Source organism: Leiobunum rupestre, chromosome 1 (assembly GCF_980474605.1).
Source record: "Leiobunum rupestre chromosome 1, qqLeiRupe1.1.hap1, whole genome shotgun sequence".
Taxonomy (NCBI): domain Eukaryota; kingdom Metazoa; phylum Arthropoda; class Arachnida; order Opiliones; family Sclerosomatidae; genus Leiobunum; species Leiobunum rupestre.
In genome coordinates, this window is record NC_143384.1 from 38,231,289 (window position 1) to 38,245,423 (window position 14,135).

At 37.3% G+C, this 14,135-nt stretch overlaps 1 protein-coding gene and 1 long non-coding RNA gene across 2 annotated transcripts; one reads left to right on the plus strand and one right to left on the minus strand.

Annotated features, from left to right (window-relative positions):
• Positions 1 to 4,626: 4,626 nt before the first annotated feature.
• On the minus strand, positions 4,627 to 9,314 carry LOC149962333 (uncharacterized). The gene is made up of 5 exons (XM_090169551.1): positions 9,135 to 9,314; positions 7,262 to 7,398; positions 5,216 to 5,254; positions 5,109 to 5,144; positions 4,627 to 4,789 (listed from the first exon to the last, which is right to left on the minus strand). Exons 1-5 carry the CDS (start codon positions 9,238 to 9,240, stop codon positions 4,772 to 4,774), a joined length of 336 nt encoding a protein of 111 aa, XP_090025677.1. The 5' UTR covers positions 9,241 to 9,314; the 3' UTR covers positions 4,627 to 4,771.
• On the plus strand, positions 5,387 to 5,917 carry LOC149962334 (uncharacterized). Its single transcript, XR_016472822.1, has 3 exons — positions 5,387 to 5,464; positions 5,608 to 5,667; positions 5,739 to 5,917. It is a non-coding gene; the product is annotated as an uncharacterized LOC149962334 (long non-coding RNA).
• Positions 9,315 to 14,135: the final 4,821 nt, after the last annotated feature.

Here is a 14,135-nt window from a genome sequence, read left to right on the forward strand (position 1 = left end):
GCGCTTATTTTACCGATCAAAAAAGAGCGAAAAGAGAGGAGCGCTTATTTTACCGATCAAAAAAGAGTGAAAAGAGAGGAGCGCTTATTTTACCGATCAAAAAAGAGCGAAAAGAGAGGACGAACGTCAGGGGGTTAAAATTGTCTTTCCCCTTATCTCCCTTCCTCTATGTCAGAACAGACGACTTTGTGCTGTAGTGGAATCACTCTTTTAACAGGTATATTCTTAACGGTAAATTTTATACTGATAGATTACGTTACAAAAATATATTTACAGGAGAGTTTTAAACGAATTATATAAAGGTTCACCTAACCTAACCTTAAATTAACCGAAATTAATAACAGCGAAAACCTAGGCGGATCAATAAATATACGCTTCAATAAAATCATAGTTATAAATATAGTTTGTGCTAACGTGACTGGATGTACAATCGATTTGTATATAGTTTATCTTCACACTGCGGAAGCTAAGATTATGTCTTATCAACGTTTTGGCAGCGTGTTTGCGAAAGGGGGACATGACTGTTTGGGTGATTTTATTTAATTCGCGAATTTGAAAGATCCAAGAAAGAATGACGTCACCCGCAGCCAATGAAATTGCCAAACGTGTGGCGTTTATAGGGTCACAGACTCGTTTTTTTTTATTTTGAGGGTGGTTCTACAGAATAGGCGCTTAAATAAAACCCTCTATGACTGTCTTGCCCCCCTGTTGAACAATGCTGCCAGATCTATGCATAGAAAATTCTCAGCTTCGGCAGTAAAAAGAGAAACCATAGACAAACCAGTTATATGTCCAGTTGCAGCAGCACAAAGTCTATAATCAGCTATGAGTGATCTTTTATTTAAAGGGCTATTACGTGTAGGCCTCAGTCAACTGAATTTCGGCCCAAATTTTTCAAACGATTATGTGGTTGCCTGGCGGCTGTGGGTTTTTTTTCAGATATGCTACACATCTATAGTCCATTTAATCTTTTATAACCTGAAAAGGTACTTTGCAATGAGTTTTTGCTATTTTCACGCTTGAACCACTCGATCGAGGGTCGGGCACTAGCAAATTTGGCTTACGGGATTTTGAATATCAAAGTTATTACAGAAATCAATTTTGAGATTTCAGAGGGCAATTTTCGCGTGATTTCGGGTTTTTAGGAGGATTTGAAGATTTATAAATTGATTTCTAGATTTCTAAAATCATTTTTCTCTGAAGTGTACGGGACCACATTTCATCAGATCTGTGTTTTTCACTGGAAGTTATAGCTAGTTACCTCCGCCTATTCCTAGCTCCGTTACTGGCGTCTAGTTGAGTTGAAACAGAGGAGTTTTCGAAAAGGCTGTTAGCAGAAAGAATGATATTTGAAATTAAGCGACGGCCTCCAAGCACGTAGATATAGAAAATCTAAGGGGGGGGGGGGGTTATAACACAACCAGATTAAATCGCGACCGCAGCGAGCGCGAAATTTTTCGTTAGCAATAACGCATATTTTAAGTACTGCCTAGACTCGGGACGAGTGACAATGACATTTCCGCACGTGTATCAAACGAAGTTTTTTAATACATTTAATGTTGCGCTCCTTTCGTAAGAAAGGAATCGAGTCCTAAGGGGGGGGTTTAACCCCCTAAACCCCCCCCCCTTATATACGTGCTTGTCGGCCTCAATGAGAACAGTTTGGATGCTTTCCCGTGTTACAACAAAGAGATCCCCGCAAAGTGTCGCCCCCTATCAGTGTCAGATATTAATTGATTTTATCTATGGACAAGAAGTGATTTCTCAGTTTAACTGGAGAAGCGTGTATAAACGTGTGTAAATTAGCTTCGGGTTATAAGATTTCTAACGAATCAAACAAATTTATTATATTAGCGTGGTTAATTTTCCGGAAAAATAAAATGCGGAAAATTTTCCGCAAATCGGAAAAATAGAAAATTGAAACATAAATTACTTTTTAAGGGTTTTTAATGTTTTTAACTTTTTATCGATATAAATTTCTAATATCAGTAAACATACTACAAAACATTAATTGTTAATCAGTTTAATCTAGTCTAGAGGTTTAGTTTTACTTTTAGATTCGAAAAATGAGGCGAAAATGTCGCTTTATTGAAATTTTCCAACAATATAGACTAATCAGGCAATGAAAACCTTTTTTATTTTTTTTCGGAAAAATACGGAACATTTTCAGGAAAAAGCCTCGGTCATTTTCCACAGAAAATATTCCGACTTACAACACTAAAATGTATCAATTTTTCCACCAGGTTTAACAGAAGCTAAGAGTGATTGGCGCTAGTTACGTTAAGAACAAGGCGTAGTTCGGTTTAGCGGACGATTTTTCAATTTAGTTCAAACTTCCTTTAAAGCAACGCCTTTTGCCTATTTAGCCCCCCTAGGTATCGGGTACGTAGTTTAGATTATCTTTGTACGTATGCTTTGAATATCACAGCCAATCGGACCCGAAGCACTTGGTCGAACTCACTGCCAACTGCGACATCTATTGAACACTACATCCCCCACTTACATCATTAGTTTAAAAAAACACTTTCAATAAAAAGTTCGTTTAAGGCGAGCGCTCGATTTTTTTTGCGACTCCATGGATTCCTGTAGAATTTAAAATCTCTTTGCTTATTGAACAGAGCCTTGGGTATTAGCCTAGCTGATTATTATTAAAAAAAAAGTTGTAACAGCTAGGTCAGGAAAAAGTCAGAGACTTTGAAGATAAACCGATAAAAAATTAAAGTTAGGAAATTTATATTTATTTGAAACCTTTATGAAGGTAATTTTATTGTAATTCTGTGATAAATTCTGAAATTATTATTTAGTTCCTTAAACGTTGCAACAGACTCTCAAGGAAATCGCCAAGAAGTAATATTTCCGAGAGAAAGGATCTGCAAGTTACTGTTTATATAGTTCTTGTAGAAACATTGGAAACTTTTCAGCTGTAAACAGAATATCGTGTTTTATCTAAGGATTAAAAAGTAAAAAAAGCTACCTGGTTAAAAGGGAACACTTGTTGCGTACCGGACACAAGTGAAAGGTTTTCATTGTTTCAATAAGTACTATATAAACTGCAGATCCCGGTTCTCGGAAATATTACTTATTTCCTTGAAGATGTTTTATTGAAGCGCCTATTAAAAGTGAGGATTATACTAAAATATAATTTGAAGTAAATTCATTAACTCCTAATATAAACAAAATATAAAGTTACACATTTTGACGGTAAAGGGCCGCAGAATCATTTGGAAAATTCGACTCAAATTCTAGCTATCTCCTCCCCTTCACCGATCAATTTTGGAATTTTTCAAGCCATATTTCTGAAATTAAAACGATTCTGTAGTCCTTTAAATAAGTCATGTAATTTGGATACTTGAATCTGGCAACCCTGCAATGAGATATCGAGCTAATTTGATGGAATTTTAAGGGGAGGGCCGTACTGGCAGACCTTGAGCAGATTTGCGAGAAACTCTCAAAATCGTCATTCGACCTAGGTATAAATCAACACGGTATGTCGACGAAAATAATATCGATTAAGCTTAATCAAGGTTGTCTGATTGAAGCAAGTGGCGGCTCGTCGTGAAGTAGCTCTTTTTTCAATGGATGTCGCTAGCGTCAAAATAAAAAAGGCGGTACTTATAGGTACCCCTCGCGTTGATTGGATCGTTTGTAAATTGGTCAATAACATAAATTATATATATAATAATATTTTTACATGGGATATATAATTTAGGTTAAAGCCCACTAAATAGAGTATAAGTTTTCTAACTATATAATACTCTATAATGGCTCTCTGACGACGTTATCATTTGGCTATTTTAAATTTTAGCTTCCATTGCCATTAATAGATGGCACCACGCTCAAAAATCTGATAAATTCATGGCCATCTCTAATAACAGGGGCCTTTTCATTTTACAGGTGGCAATGATAGAGCCTCCACTTGCTTTAAATAAAAATAATTTAAATGAAGTGATTTTAAAAAACATTGATTTAAATCAAGTTATTTATTTTTAAAACATTTATTTAAATTCTCCATAATAAATCACCCCATTATATACTACTTAGGTTCTCGTGCCATATCGATTCAGGGCACACTTACTGTTAGTTAAATTTTTTTTATTAACATTTAAATTTAATAAGAGTAATATAACTTGTAGTTTAGATTACCGCTGCAATCAAATTATAAAATAATCAATTAAAATCAATAAAAATACGATTTAAATGAAATCTTTTTTTATTTTTTTAAATGCAAAAATCGTCAACCCTGGGCCTAATGGATTCTTAGCGTCGACTAAAACCACTTTGTTGTATTAGCCTAGCTGATAAAAAAAGAACTACTTGTTAATATTTTGGAGGATTTCTGGTGAAGCATCCTTATCCCCCTGCGGCCAGCTTGTTGTCCTATTCATTCTTTGAACCGTAGGACACGTTTTTACGAACTTTTGGCTCCAATGAAGAATAATGTATTTTGAAGAGCTTTCATTTGGTGGCCCAATAATGGGCGACCTTCAAGGCTGTCCAATTATTGTTATTAACTATGCATAGACCTACTGGTTAATATCGAGAAAACGTAGATGGAACAGCTATTTGAAAAGGATAAAATCTGACAGTTATTCGAAATGTTTACGTCATACTTTACTAGCGTTAGAGTTAACTATTAAATATATTTCATTTATTTTTTAAATTCAGTCAAATTATTATCGTCAAATTATATTTCTTTTTAAATATTTTTTTCAAGCTCATTTTTTATACAATATAATCTTTGGCTTTCCACCTCCTTATTATATTTGACGTTTTAAGATTTGAGACAATTCTGAAACGAAATTTTAAAAAGGTTTTAAAATTAGCTCCTTTCAGCTAGGAGCAACAAACACAAGGCGAACGCAGCTAGCCTTTAAACACGCTAACACAGTGTTGCGTACAAATTTCATTGGACACACCTTTACGCTTAACGTTTTACGGAAAGGGGGAAGACAATTTCAGAATTTTCCCCTTCCGACGGCAACAGGTGCTAAAGCGTCTAACCAATGAAAAATGTACGCAAGAAAATCCACGATTTTTGACGGGTTGCGTTCTCCTTGCAAGGGGTGCTGTGTTTGTTGCTCCTAGCTGGAAATGTCTAGCTAACTCACCTCAATTCCAGGTACCTTCTGGGCATCTGGGCTGCTCTGAAATTTGTATTTTAATTTCATTATTAATTTTAGATTGATTGACACCTAATTTTATTTTAATATCTTACAAGTATTTCCTCTCTTCTACGAACAAAACAACGTTTCACCTGAAAGTAATTTAATATTTCAATGTACATTTGTTTTTGATAATTCGAAATTAAGCTTATAATATGTGTAACATCAAAATGAACATAATAAGGATCAGGATGTCGCTAGAGCCTGGTCGCTAGAACCTTGGAACGCTGTTATAGCGCGAACAGCGCGTGATTAAAGTCCTAAAACGTCACCGCGAAACAAAATGGCAGATCGCTTGGCAGGTAAATTTGGCTCGTTTAAAAATTAATTTCTCGTCATTAAAAAAGATACAATTATACGACTGATATTTTTGAGCTTATTTAAACATGATCTTTCGAATAAATCCAAACCTTACCCAACCTGTACTTTTCCTTTAAATTTTCAGAAATGGGAATTTTAACTTTCGAACATTGGCAACACTGCAGTCGTGCGATTACTTTCAATTGTATGTATTGTTTTAATAGCTAGTCTTAAACCCATTTCAAGCCATTGAATTTAGTATCTCGTATGCTCTAGTGTGTCATTTATGTAGTCGAAGTAGCCGTACACCAAGGTTGCTAGAGATTCTGCTAATATGGCCGTACATGGTAGGCCTACATCTACTATCTAATGGACGCAAAGTAACTTTGCTTAAAAATCGTAGATACGACCAAAAACAGTTTCAACGATGGTACTACTTTGTCTATGGAAATTAAATGAAAAACAGCGTTGGGAATTTAGTCAGGATTGAATAGAGTGGGAAGAAGGCTATATATATCGGGTGTTTCAAACGGTGATGCAAAAATTTGAAGGAGTTGTAGGGAGAGAGTTGAGAAGTATGCCTGTTTTCCCCCATTTTCCTACGATGAGTGAAAAGAGCGCCAGAAAGCTTCAAAGTGTGGCCTACTAGCCCCTGGGCGTAGGCTGCAACAAGCAGCAGGAAAATGCCAACATTAAGGTTTGGGTTCGTGCAATAGGTAAAAAAGGACTTTGTAAACAAACGATCTAACCAGCGTAAAAAAAGTAAACTTTAACAGTATTTAAAGTCCCTGCTGCTTGGTTTTATGCTTGTTGCAGCCTACTTCCTGGGGCTAGTAGGCCACACTATGAAGCTCTCTGGCGCTAGTAGGCCACACTATGAAGCTCTCTGGCGCTAGTAGGCCACACTATGAAGCTCTCTGGCGCTCTTTTAACCAGGGTTGGCAAGAACCAGCCAGACTAGTTTAATCCACCATGGTTAAAACTACTTTTTTTTAATTAAAACAAATATTGAGAAATGAATTAGAAATATTAAAAAAACTAAAACTTAACCTTCACTTTTTGTAGTAAGTAATGAGAGCTAGATATAAGCCATTAGGGAATCTTAAAATTAATTTTGCGCGTGAAAATACGTCGCCATGTTAGGGTATAAAAGTAAAGTTATTGTCACGTATTTTCTAATCGGACAATTTGATCATTTTCGAATTAATGAAGGCTAGATATAAGCAATTTGAGCATTTTTTATTAGTAGTTTTAACCGATTAAACGATCGGTTACATCCGGTTTTAACCACATTGGACTTTTCAATTTTTAAAAAAGACGATTTTTTGCCAACCCTGCTTTTAACTCATCGTAGGAAAATGGGGAAAAAACAGGCATACTTCTCAACTCACCCCCTACAACTCCTTCAAATTTTTGCATCACCTTTTGAAACGCCCTGTATATTATTTAATTAGATATTACAATATTTTCCTATTAAAACCTCCACTAATTAAAACCAGTTTCCACTACTAAACCAAAGAAAAACCCGTTAATATTTCTTATTTCGAACGTCTAGCAGACGAAATTATATGTACAGGAATATATGTTAATCTAGTAACACTTCCTGCCGTAAGATGGCGCCACAAGCTTAGGTTAAAGTTTTAGCTCGAGCTACGTTACTAAATCTTTCTTATCGTTTAAATTTTCGGTATATCAGTATATCAATTAACAATATCTCAAAGAGGAACCAAGTACCTCCAAAAAACACTAAGCCTCGGTTGCACTGCCTAATAAAATGGGGGGGGAGGGGGTCTACTTACTATAGACGGGTTATTTCCTTCGCAGGCTTGTTGCAGTCCCCCGCCCTCGCTTATGCAGTCCAAATAGACCTTGCTAGCTGATTCTCCGATGTCGTCGATGCATTCTTGTAACTTCACTACTTGCTTGCTGTCACCAGCTGAAATAAGTAAAATATTACTGTGAAGCTAGCACTTTCGCCTCGCATCGAGAGGACCCGGGTTCGATCCCAGCCAGTCAGCCTGTGGGTTGGACTCTCAAGCTTTCTCCCCACTAGTTAAAGAGGTTTTGCTGTTGTCATGAAGGGTTTGCCACCAACCTCTTACGCGTTATAACCTGGCCTCCTATATATTAATAGCTTTAAATGGATCCGTGTGTATTAACCTAGTTGACTATTATCTACATTAAATTCTGTTATAACCTAAAATATATTTAGTGGGGTACAAAAGTTAAAACAACGATCTTGATAGCTTTATTTAAAACTCGCATTGCATATTTGCTACTGATTTTAGGCGTATTTTGGTTTTACTGCAGCAAAAACCAAAACCAAAATACACGTAATTAGTATTGTCCATCCATGGTTACTGTCTTCGTGAACCCTTTATTACCCAAAAAAATAAACGATAATAAATTTGTTAATAGTGCCCACAAATAAAATCGATTAATTGGCTATGATAAAATATTAAATATTATTTCTGGTGGTGGTCTTGTTTCTTTCTTTGTACACATTTTTGTTATTTGAATTTGCCAATTTAAAATTCGGAAATGAGTTTTTTTGGTTTGATTTGACTATTGAATATGCAAGGACATATTTTAAATGAAATTCATTATTAAAAGAAATATTTTATATATAATAAAAATAATTAATAATTACAATAATATAATTGTAAAAATCGTAAAACCCGTATAAATCTAAGAAATTGTAAAAATCGTAAAAACCGTATAAATCAAAAAAATTGTAAAAATTGTAAAAACCATATAATTCTAAAAAATTGTCAAAATCGTAAAAACCGTATAAATCTAAAAAATTGTAAAAATCGTAAAAACCGTATAAATCTTGAAAGTTGTAAAAATCGTAAAAACCATAAAAATCTAAAAAATTGTAAAAATCGTAAAAACCGTATAAATCTAAGAAATTGTAAAAATCGTAAAAACCGTATAAATCTTGAAAGTTGTAAAAATCGTAAAAACCATATAAATCTAAAAAATTGAAAAAATCGTAAAAACCGTATAAATCTAAAAAATTGTAAAAATCGTAAAAACCGTATATAAATCTAAAAAATTGTAAAAATCGTAAGAACCGTATAAATCTAAAAAATTGTAAAAATTGTAAAAACCGTATAAATCTTGAAAGTTGTAAAAATCGTAAAAACCATATAAATCTAAAAAATTGTAAAAATCGTAAAAACCGTATATAAATCTAAAAAATTGTAAAAATCGTAAGAACCGTATAAATCTAAAAAATTGTAAAAATTGTAAAAACCGTATAAATCTTGAAAGTTGTAAAAATCGTAAAAATTGTAAAAAAATATTATCACTATGATTCAAGTAGCTTCAAAATTAACAACATAATACATTATTTATTTTTACCTCATTCTAACAATATGTAATCACTCTTTTGCGATTTTCGAATTTTTAAATTTCACGAAAATTAAGATTTGTCTTTTCACTCCTTAAAAACAGTTCGTGAAAGTGATGTAACGGCATCAAATATAACCCCATATTCCCCAAAAATGTCGATGATATTTTTTCAAATATGTTACTGTTTCATTTCAAATTTTTAAAATCTACTGTATGTGTTACCCCTAACGAAATGTTTGGGGGTATGAAAATCTACTCAATCCAAGATTGTGTGAGTCGTCGATTTGTAAAATTTACTCGATTAATTATACTTACAACATATCATTGCCTGCATGGTTTTCAACATCGAATTGGCTTTTACGTACTGCGACGTAATTGCCAACGTTAACGTTATCAGGAAAACGATTTTATAATGGAACATATTTAAGCCTAGGCTTATAAATTTCTGCCTAAGGACGCGAAGATTCTAGCCTCTTTTTAACTTCTTGATACGGGACTATTACTTTCAGGCGATATGTCAAAGTAACAGTTCCACGTGAACAAATGTGAATAATGAGACCGTACATGTTAGTTTGTTCCATTGTTTGAGAAGTTAAATTGGACGTATAAAAACCAAGACTTGGGTTTCATTCAATATCATATTTACGGTTTAAATTTATTACCTCAATTTAATCTGAGCCTTTTACCTTCGTTAGTTTTATTATAATTATTATGGCAAAATAATAATTTCATTAACTATTTAATCTTTTAATCGTGAATTGAACATTTAATCGTGAATTGAACATTTAATCGGGATTTGAACATTTAATCGTGAATTCAATATTTAATCGTGAGTTGAACATTTAATCGGGATTTGAACATTTAATCGGAAATTGACATTTAATCGTGAATTGAACATTTAATTAGGAATTGATCATTTAATCGGGAATTGAACATTTAATCGGGAATTCAACATTTAATGGGGAATTCAATATTTAATCGGGAATTGAACATTTAATCGGGAATTCAACATTTAATGGGGAATTCAATATTTAATCGGGAATTGAACATTTAATCGTGAATTGAACATTTAATCGTGAATTGAACATTTAATCGGGATTTCAACATTAAATCGTGAATTCAATATTTAATCGTGAGTTAAACATTTAATCGGGATTTGAACATTTAATCGGAAATTGAACATTTAATCGTGAATTGAACATTTAATTAGGAATTGAACATTTAATCGTGAATTGAACATTTAATTAGGAATTGAACATTTAATCGGGAATTTAACATTTAATCGGGAATTGAACATTTAATCGGGAATTGAACATTTAATCGGGAATTCAACATTTAATGGGGAATTCAATATTTAATCGGGAATTGAACATTTAATCGGGAATTGAATATTTAATCGATAATTTAACATTTATTCGTTAACATGGGCTCCCAGGGTTGGAAACAAGTGGGCCCGGCAGTCCCAAATAATAGTTTCACACGAGCCAAGCTTTACAAACACAACGAATAGTAGTATAACCGGTAACGGAAAAATGAACAAATAAAATAAACGGTCGAGAAAAATCGCTCGAAATATATTTGTTGGGAATAAAGGGGTGACAATTTCAAAAAATTACGCAGTGTGGTTGGGCTAAAGGGTTACAAAACAAACAGAAGCTATTTCACCACGTTTAGAGATGATAGTACCCAAATTCCACAGAATAGCTGCCAGCACCGGAACCAGGATTTGATTTCAGGGTGGGCACGCAATGGAAAAAAATAAAAAAAAAATAAAAAATTGTACATACAACCATACGGTTCAGGGTGGGTACGGCCTGACCGCCCCCCCCCCGCTGGTTACGGCCCTGATGGCTGGGCTCCGAACAGTCGCCAACAATAGAAAGGAGCGCTCGGTGGGAGAGCCGCCATATCTTACCCCCCCCCGAATGGAAGCTAGAGGCAAGCGCTGTTGCGGAAACCGTGTGCGAACGAAAACACGGGCCCTCAGCTAGTTGTGTGTTTCGAGGCACTCCACCCCAGTACGCCCCCCAACCCCTTTTTCCCATGGGATAATTTCTGTGGCACCCTTTACCCCATAGTCGAACCACCGCAGTAAGGCCCTTCCTCCCCTTTTTTCGCATGTGAAGATTACCGGGGTACCCCCAGTAAGGCCATTCCTCCCCCTTTTCCCCATGTGATAATTACCTGGGTACCGCTCCCCCTTTTTCCCATGTGATAATTACCGTGGTACCCTCTCCCCCTTTTCCCCATGTGATAATTACCGTGGTACCCTTTTCCCCATAGTCGAACCACCGCAGTAAGGCCCCTCCCTTTTTTCCCATGCTATAATTTCCGTGGTACCCTTAACCCCGTAGTCGACCTCACCTCGTAAGGCCCCTACCCCTTTTCCCATGCGATAATCTCCATGGTACCCTTTTCCCCAAAGTAGAACCACCCCAGTAAGGCCCTTCCTCCCCTTTTTTCGCATGTGAAGATTACCGGGGTACCCCCAGTAAGGCCCTTCCTCCCCCTTTTCCCCATGTGATAATTACCTGGGTACCCCTCCCCCTTTTTCCCATGTGATAATTACCGTGGTACCCTCTCCCCCTTTTCCCCATGTGATAATTACCGTGGTACCCTTTTCCCCATAGTCGAACCACCGCAGTAAGGCCCCTCCCTTTTTTCCCATGCTATAATTTCCGTGGTACCCTTAACCCCGTAGTCGAGCTCACCTCGTAAGGCCCCTACCCCTTTTCCCATGCGATAATCTCCATGGTACCCTTTTCCCCAAAGTAGAACCACCCCAGTAAGGCCCTTCCTCCCCTTTTTTCGCATGTGAAGATTACCGGGGTACCCCCAGTAAGGCCCTTCCTCCCCCTTTTCCCCATGTGATAATTACCTGGGTACCCCTCCCCCTTTTTCCCATGTGATAATTACCGTGGTACCCTCTCCCCCGTTTCCCCATGTGATAATTACCGTGGTACCCTTTTCCCCATAGTCGAACCACCGCAGTAAGGCCCCTCCCTTTTTTCCCATGCTATAATTTCCGTGGTACCCTTAACCCCGTAGTCGAGCTCACCTCGTAAGGCCCCTACCCCTTTTCCCATGCGATAATCTCCATGGTACCCTTTTCCCCAAAGTAGAACCACCCCAGTAAGGCCCTTCCTCCCCTTTTTTCGCATGTGAAGATTACCGGGGTACCCCCAGTAAGGCCCTTCCTCCCCCTTTTCCCCATGTGATAATTACCTGGGTACCCCTCCCCCTTTTTCCCATGTGATAATTACCGTGGTACCCTCTCCCCCTTTTCCCCATGTGATAATTACCGTGGTACCCTTTTCCCCATAGTCGAACCACCGCAGTAAGGCCCCTCCCTTTTTTCCCATGCTATAATTTCCGTGGTACCCTTAACCCCGTAGTCGACCTCACCTCGTAAGGCCCCTACCCCTTTTCCCATGCGATAATCTCCATGGTACCCTTTTCCCCAAAGTAGAACCACCCCAGTAAGGCCCTACCTCCCCTTTTCCCCCATGTGATAATTACCGGGGTACCCCCAATAAGATCTTTCCTCCCCCTTTATCCAATTCGAGAATTTCCGTGGTACCCTTTTCCACGCAAAAATAACTCAAACTCGCAGTCGTACCAAACCCCCTGTACCCCTTTAAACCCCCTGTATCCAATGGCTGATACATAAAGGCCACGGGACTAACGTACGCCGAGAGAGCCACGGGACGTTCAAACCGGAACGACCCCGAAACCCCCCGCCCCTCCGAAATTCGCGGCGGAAACAGAGAGAAAATTTCGGGTGTATTGCGTGTTGGGACAAACACGGCCCAACTCTCACAAGGAGAGTACCCGAGGTGTTTATTGCCGATTTTGTTCAAAGTCGGCCGTAATGTAGACCTATATGAGATATGAAATTTCCCAAAAGGAGACGTTGCACTACCCATTCGATTTGCCATGGCAACCGAAAATGTTTTTGACCACTTACAACCAAAATAAGATTTTTTCCTTATTTTACCCAAAATTTGTTACAAATTTACCCTAAAAAAGTTTCAATTTACCCAAACTTGATGAAATTAACCTAAATGTGGTCCAAATTACACATTTCGTGATTTTCAAAATATTTCAAAATTTTCGTAGCTAGGACCCTGTGAAACCGAGAAAATCCCATGCTTTTTTAAATGGAGATTTTATTGTTTTAAGTGATCAAAAACATTTTCGGTTGCCATAGCAAATTGAATGGGTAGTGCAACGTCTCCTTTTGGGAAATTTCATATTTCATATAGGTCTACATTACGCCCGACTTTGAACAAAATCGGCAATAAACACCTCGGGTACTCTCCTTGTCAGGGGTGACAGATTTGGAGAAAATAGATAGTCGAACCACCTCAGTAACGAAGCCAAAGGCAGTCTCGGTTTCCCTCTGTTGCGCGGGTCGCTTTTTCCTCGCCGCCCCGCCTTTGGCTTCGTGACAGACTAAGCAAACATTCCTGAAAGCTCGGACGTACGACCGACGACGACGACCAACGTACCAAGCGCTCCTTATAATTATACTGCGCGTATATTGGCAATTTACCGGTTTGGTCGTGGAAGACGTCAACTCAGCTTGAGTGACTTTTAGGCCTTTTTTGGGTCGCGCTTTAACCTCAACCACTTTTCGTATTTTAATTTTGTAAACGGATTTAAAATCAGCGTGTTTAACTTCATAGGCCCGTCTTTTCACGATTTATAATTTAATCAATAACGCCTAGAAATTATAAGTTTTTGAAGCCAGGAAATTACGGTTTCGAGGCATCCATTTTCCCTTTTAAGTTTCAGATTGGCGCGCATGCGCAACGGGAACGGGTGGAAGAAAATAAATATAAATATAGATACCTTTGTGGGCAAAATTGGATCACAGATTTTGTGTTAAAAATTGGAGGAGCAGTGGACTGTGATTTGAAAGGCGGAATGACGTCATTCTGTTGTTCACAGAAATATTTTTTAATACTTTAAATGAATTTGACATATTAATCAACAATAAAAATAATATATGTCCCTTTAAGGCTGCACATTTAACGAGCTCTAAACTGTTTTTTTCAGTTCGAAGAACTGTTTTTGTTATAATATAGATATGGCTAGCTTTCTACGGCCTTTCCCTCTTTGGTTTAAAACGCAAGCGTAGGAGGATTCTACCGTGGCGTAAGAGAACGACGTTATTGCGGACCGTGAGAATCCTACCGTGCGTTAGAAAACGGCGTGTTTGCGAACGGCGGCGGCGGGGACCGTAGCGGCTACGGGAGTTTTACTCTAGCCTATACTAGGCTCGTGTAAAACTAAAAAGCCAGACCAGTGGTT

Coding starts and splice junctions, on each gene's coding strand:
- LOC149962333 (XM_090169551.1), bottom strand. CDS start 9,240: ATGTTCCATTATAAAATCGTTTTCCTGATAACGTTAACGTTGGCAATT. Junction 5,255..7,261: donor AAGGAAATAACCCGTCTATA/GTAAGTAGACCC, acceptor AATTACTTTCAG/GTGAAACGTTGTTTTGTTCG. Junction 5,145..5,215: donor GTAGAAGAGAGGAAATACTT/GTAAGATATTAA, acceptor TACAAATTTCAG/AGCAGCCCAGATGCCCAGAA.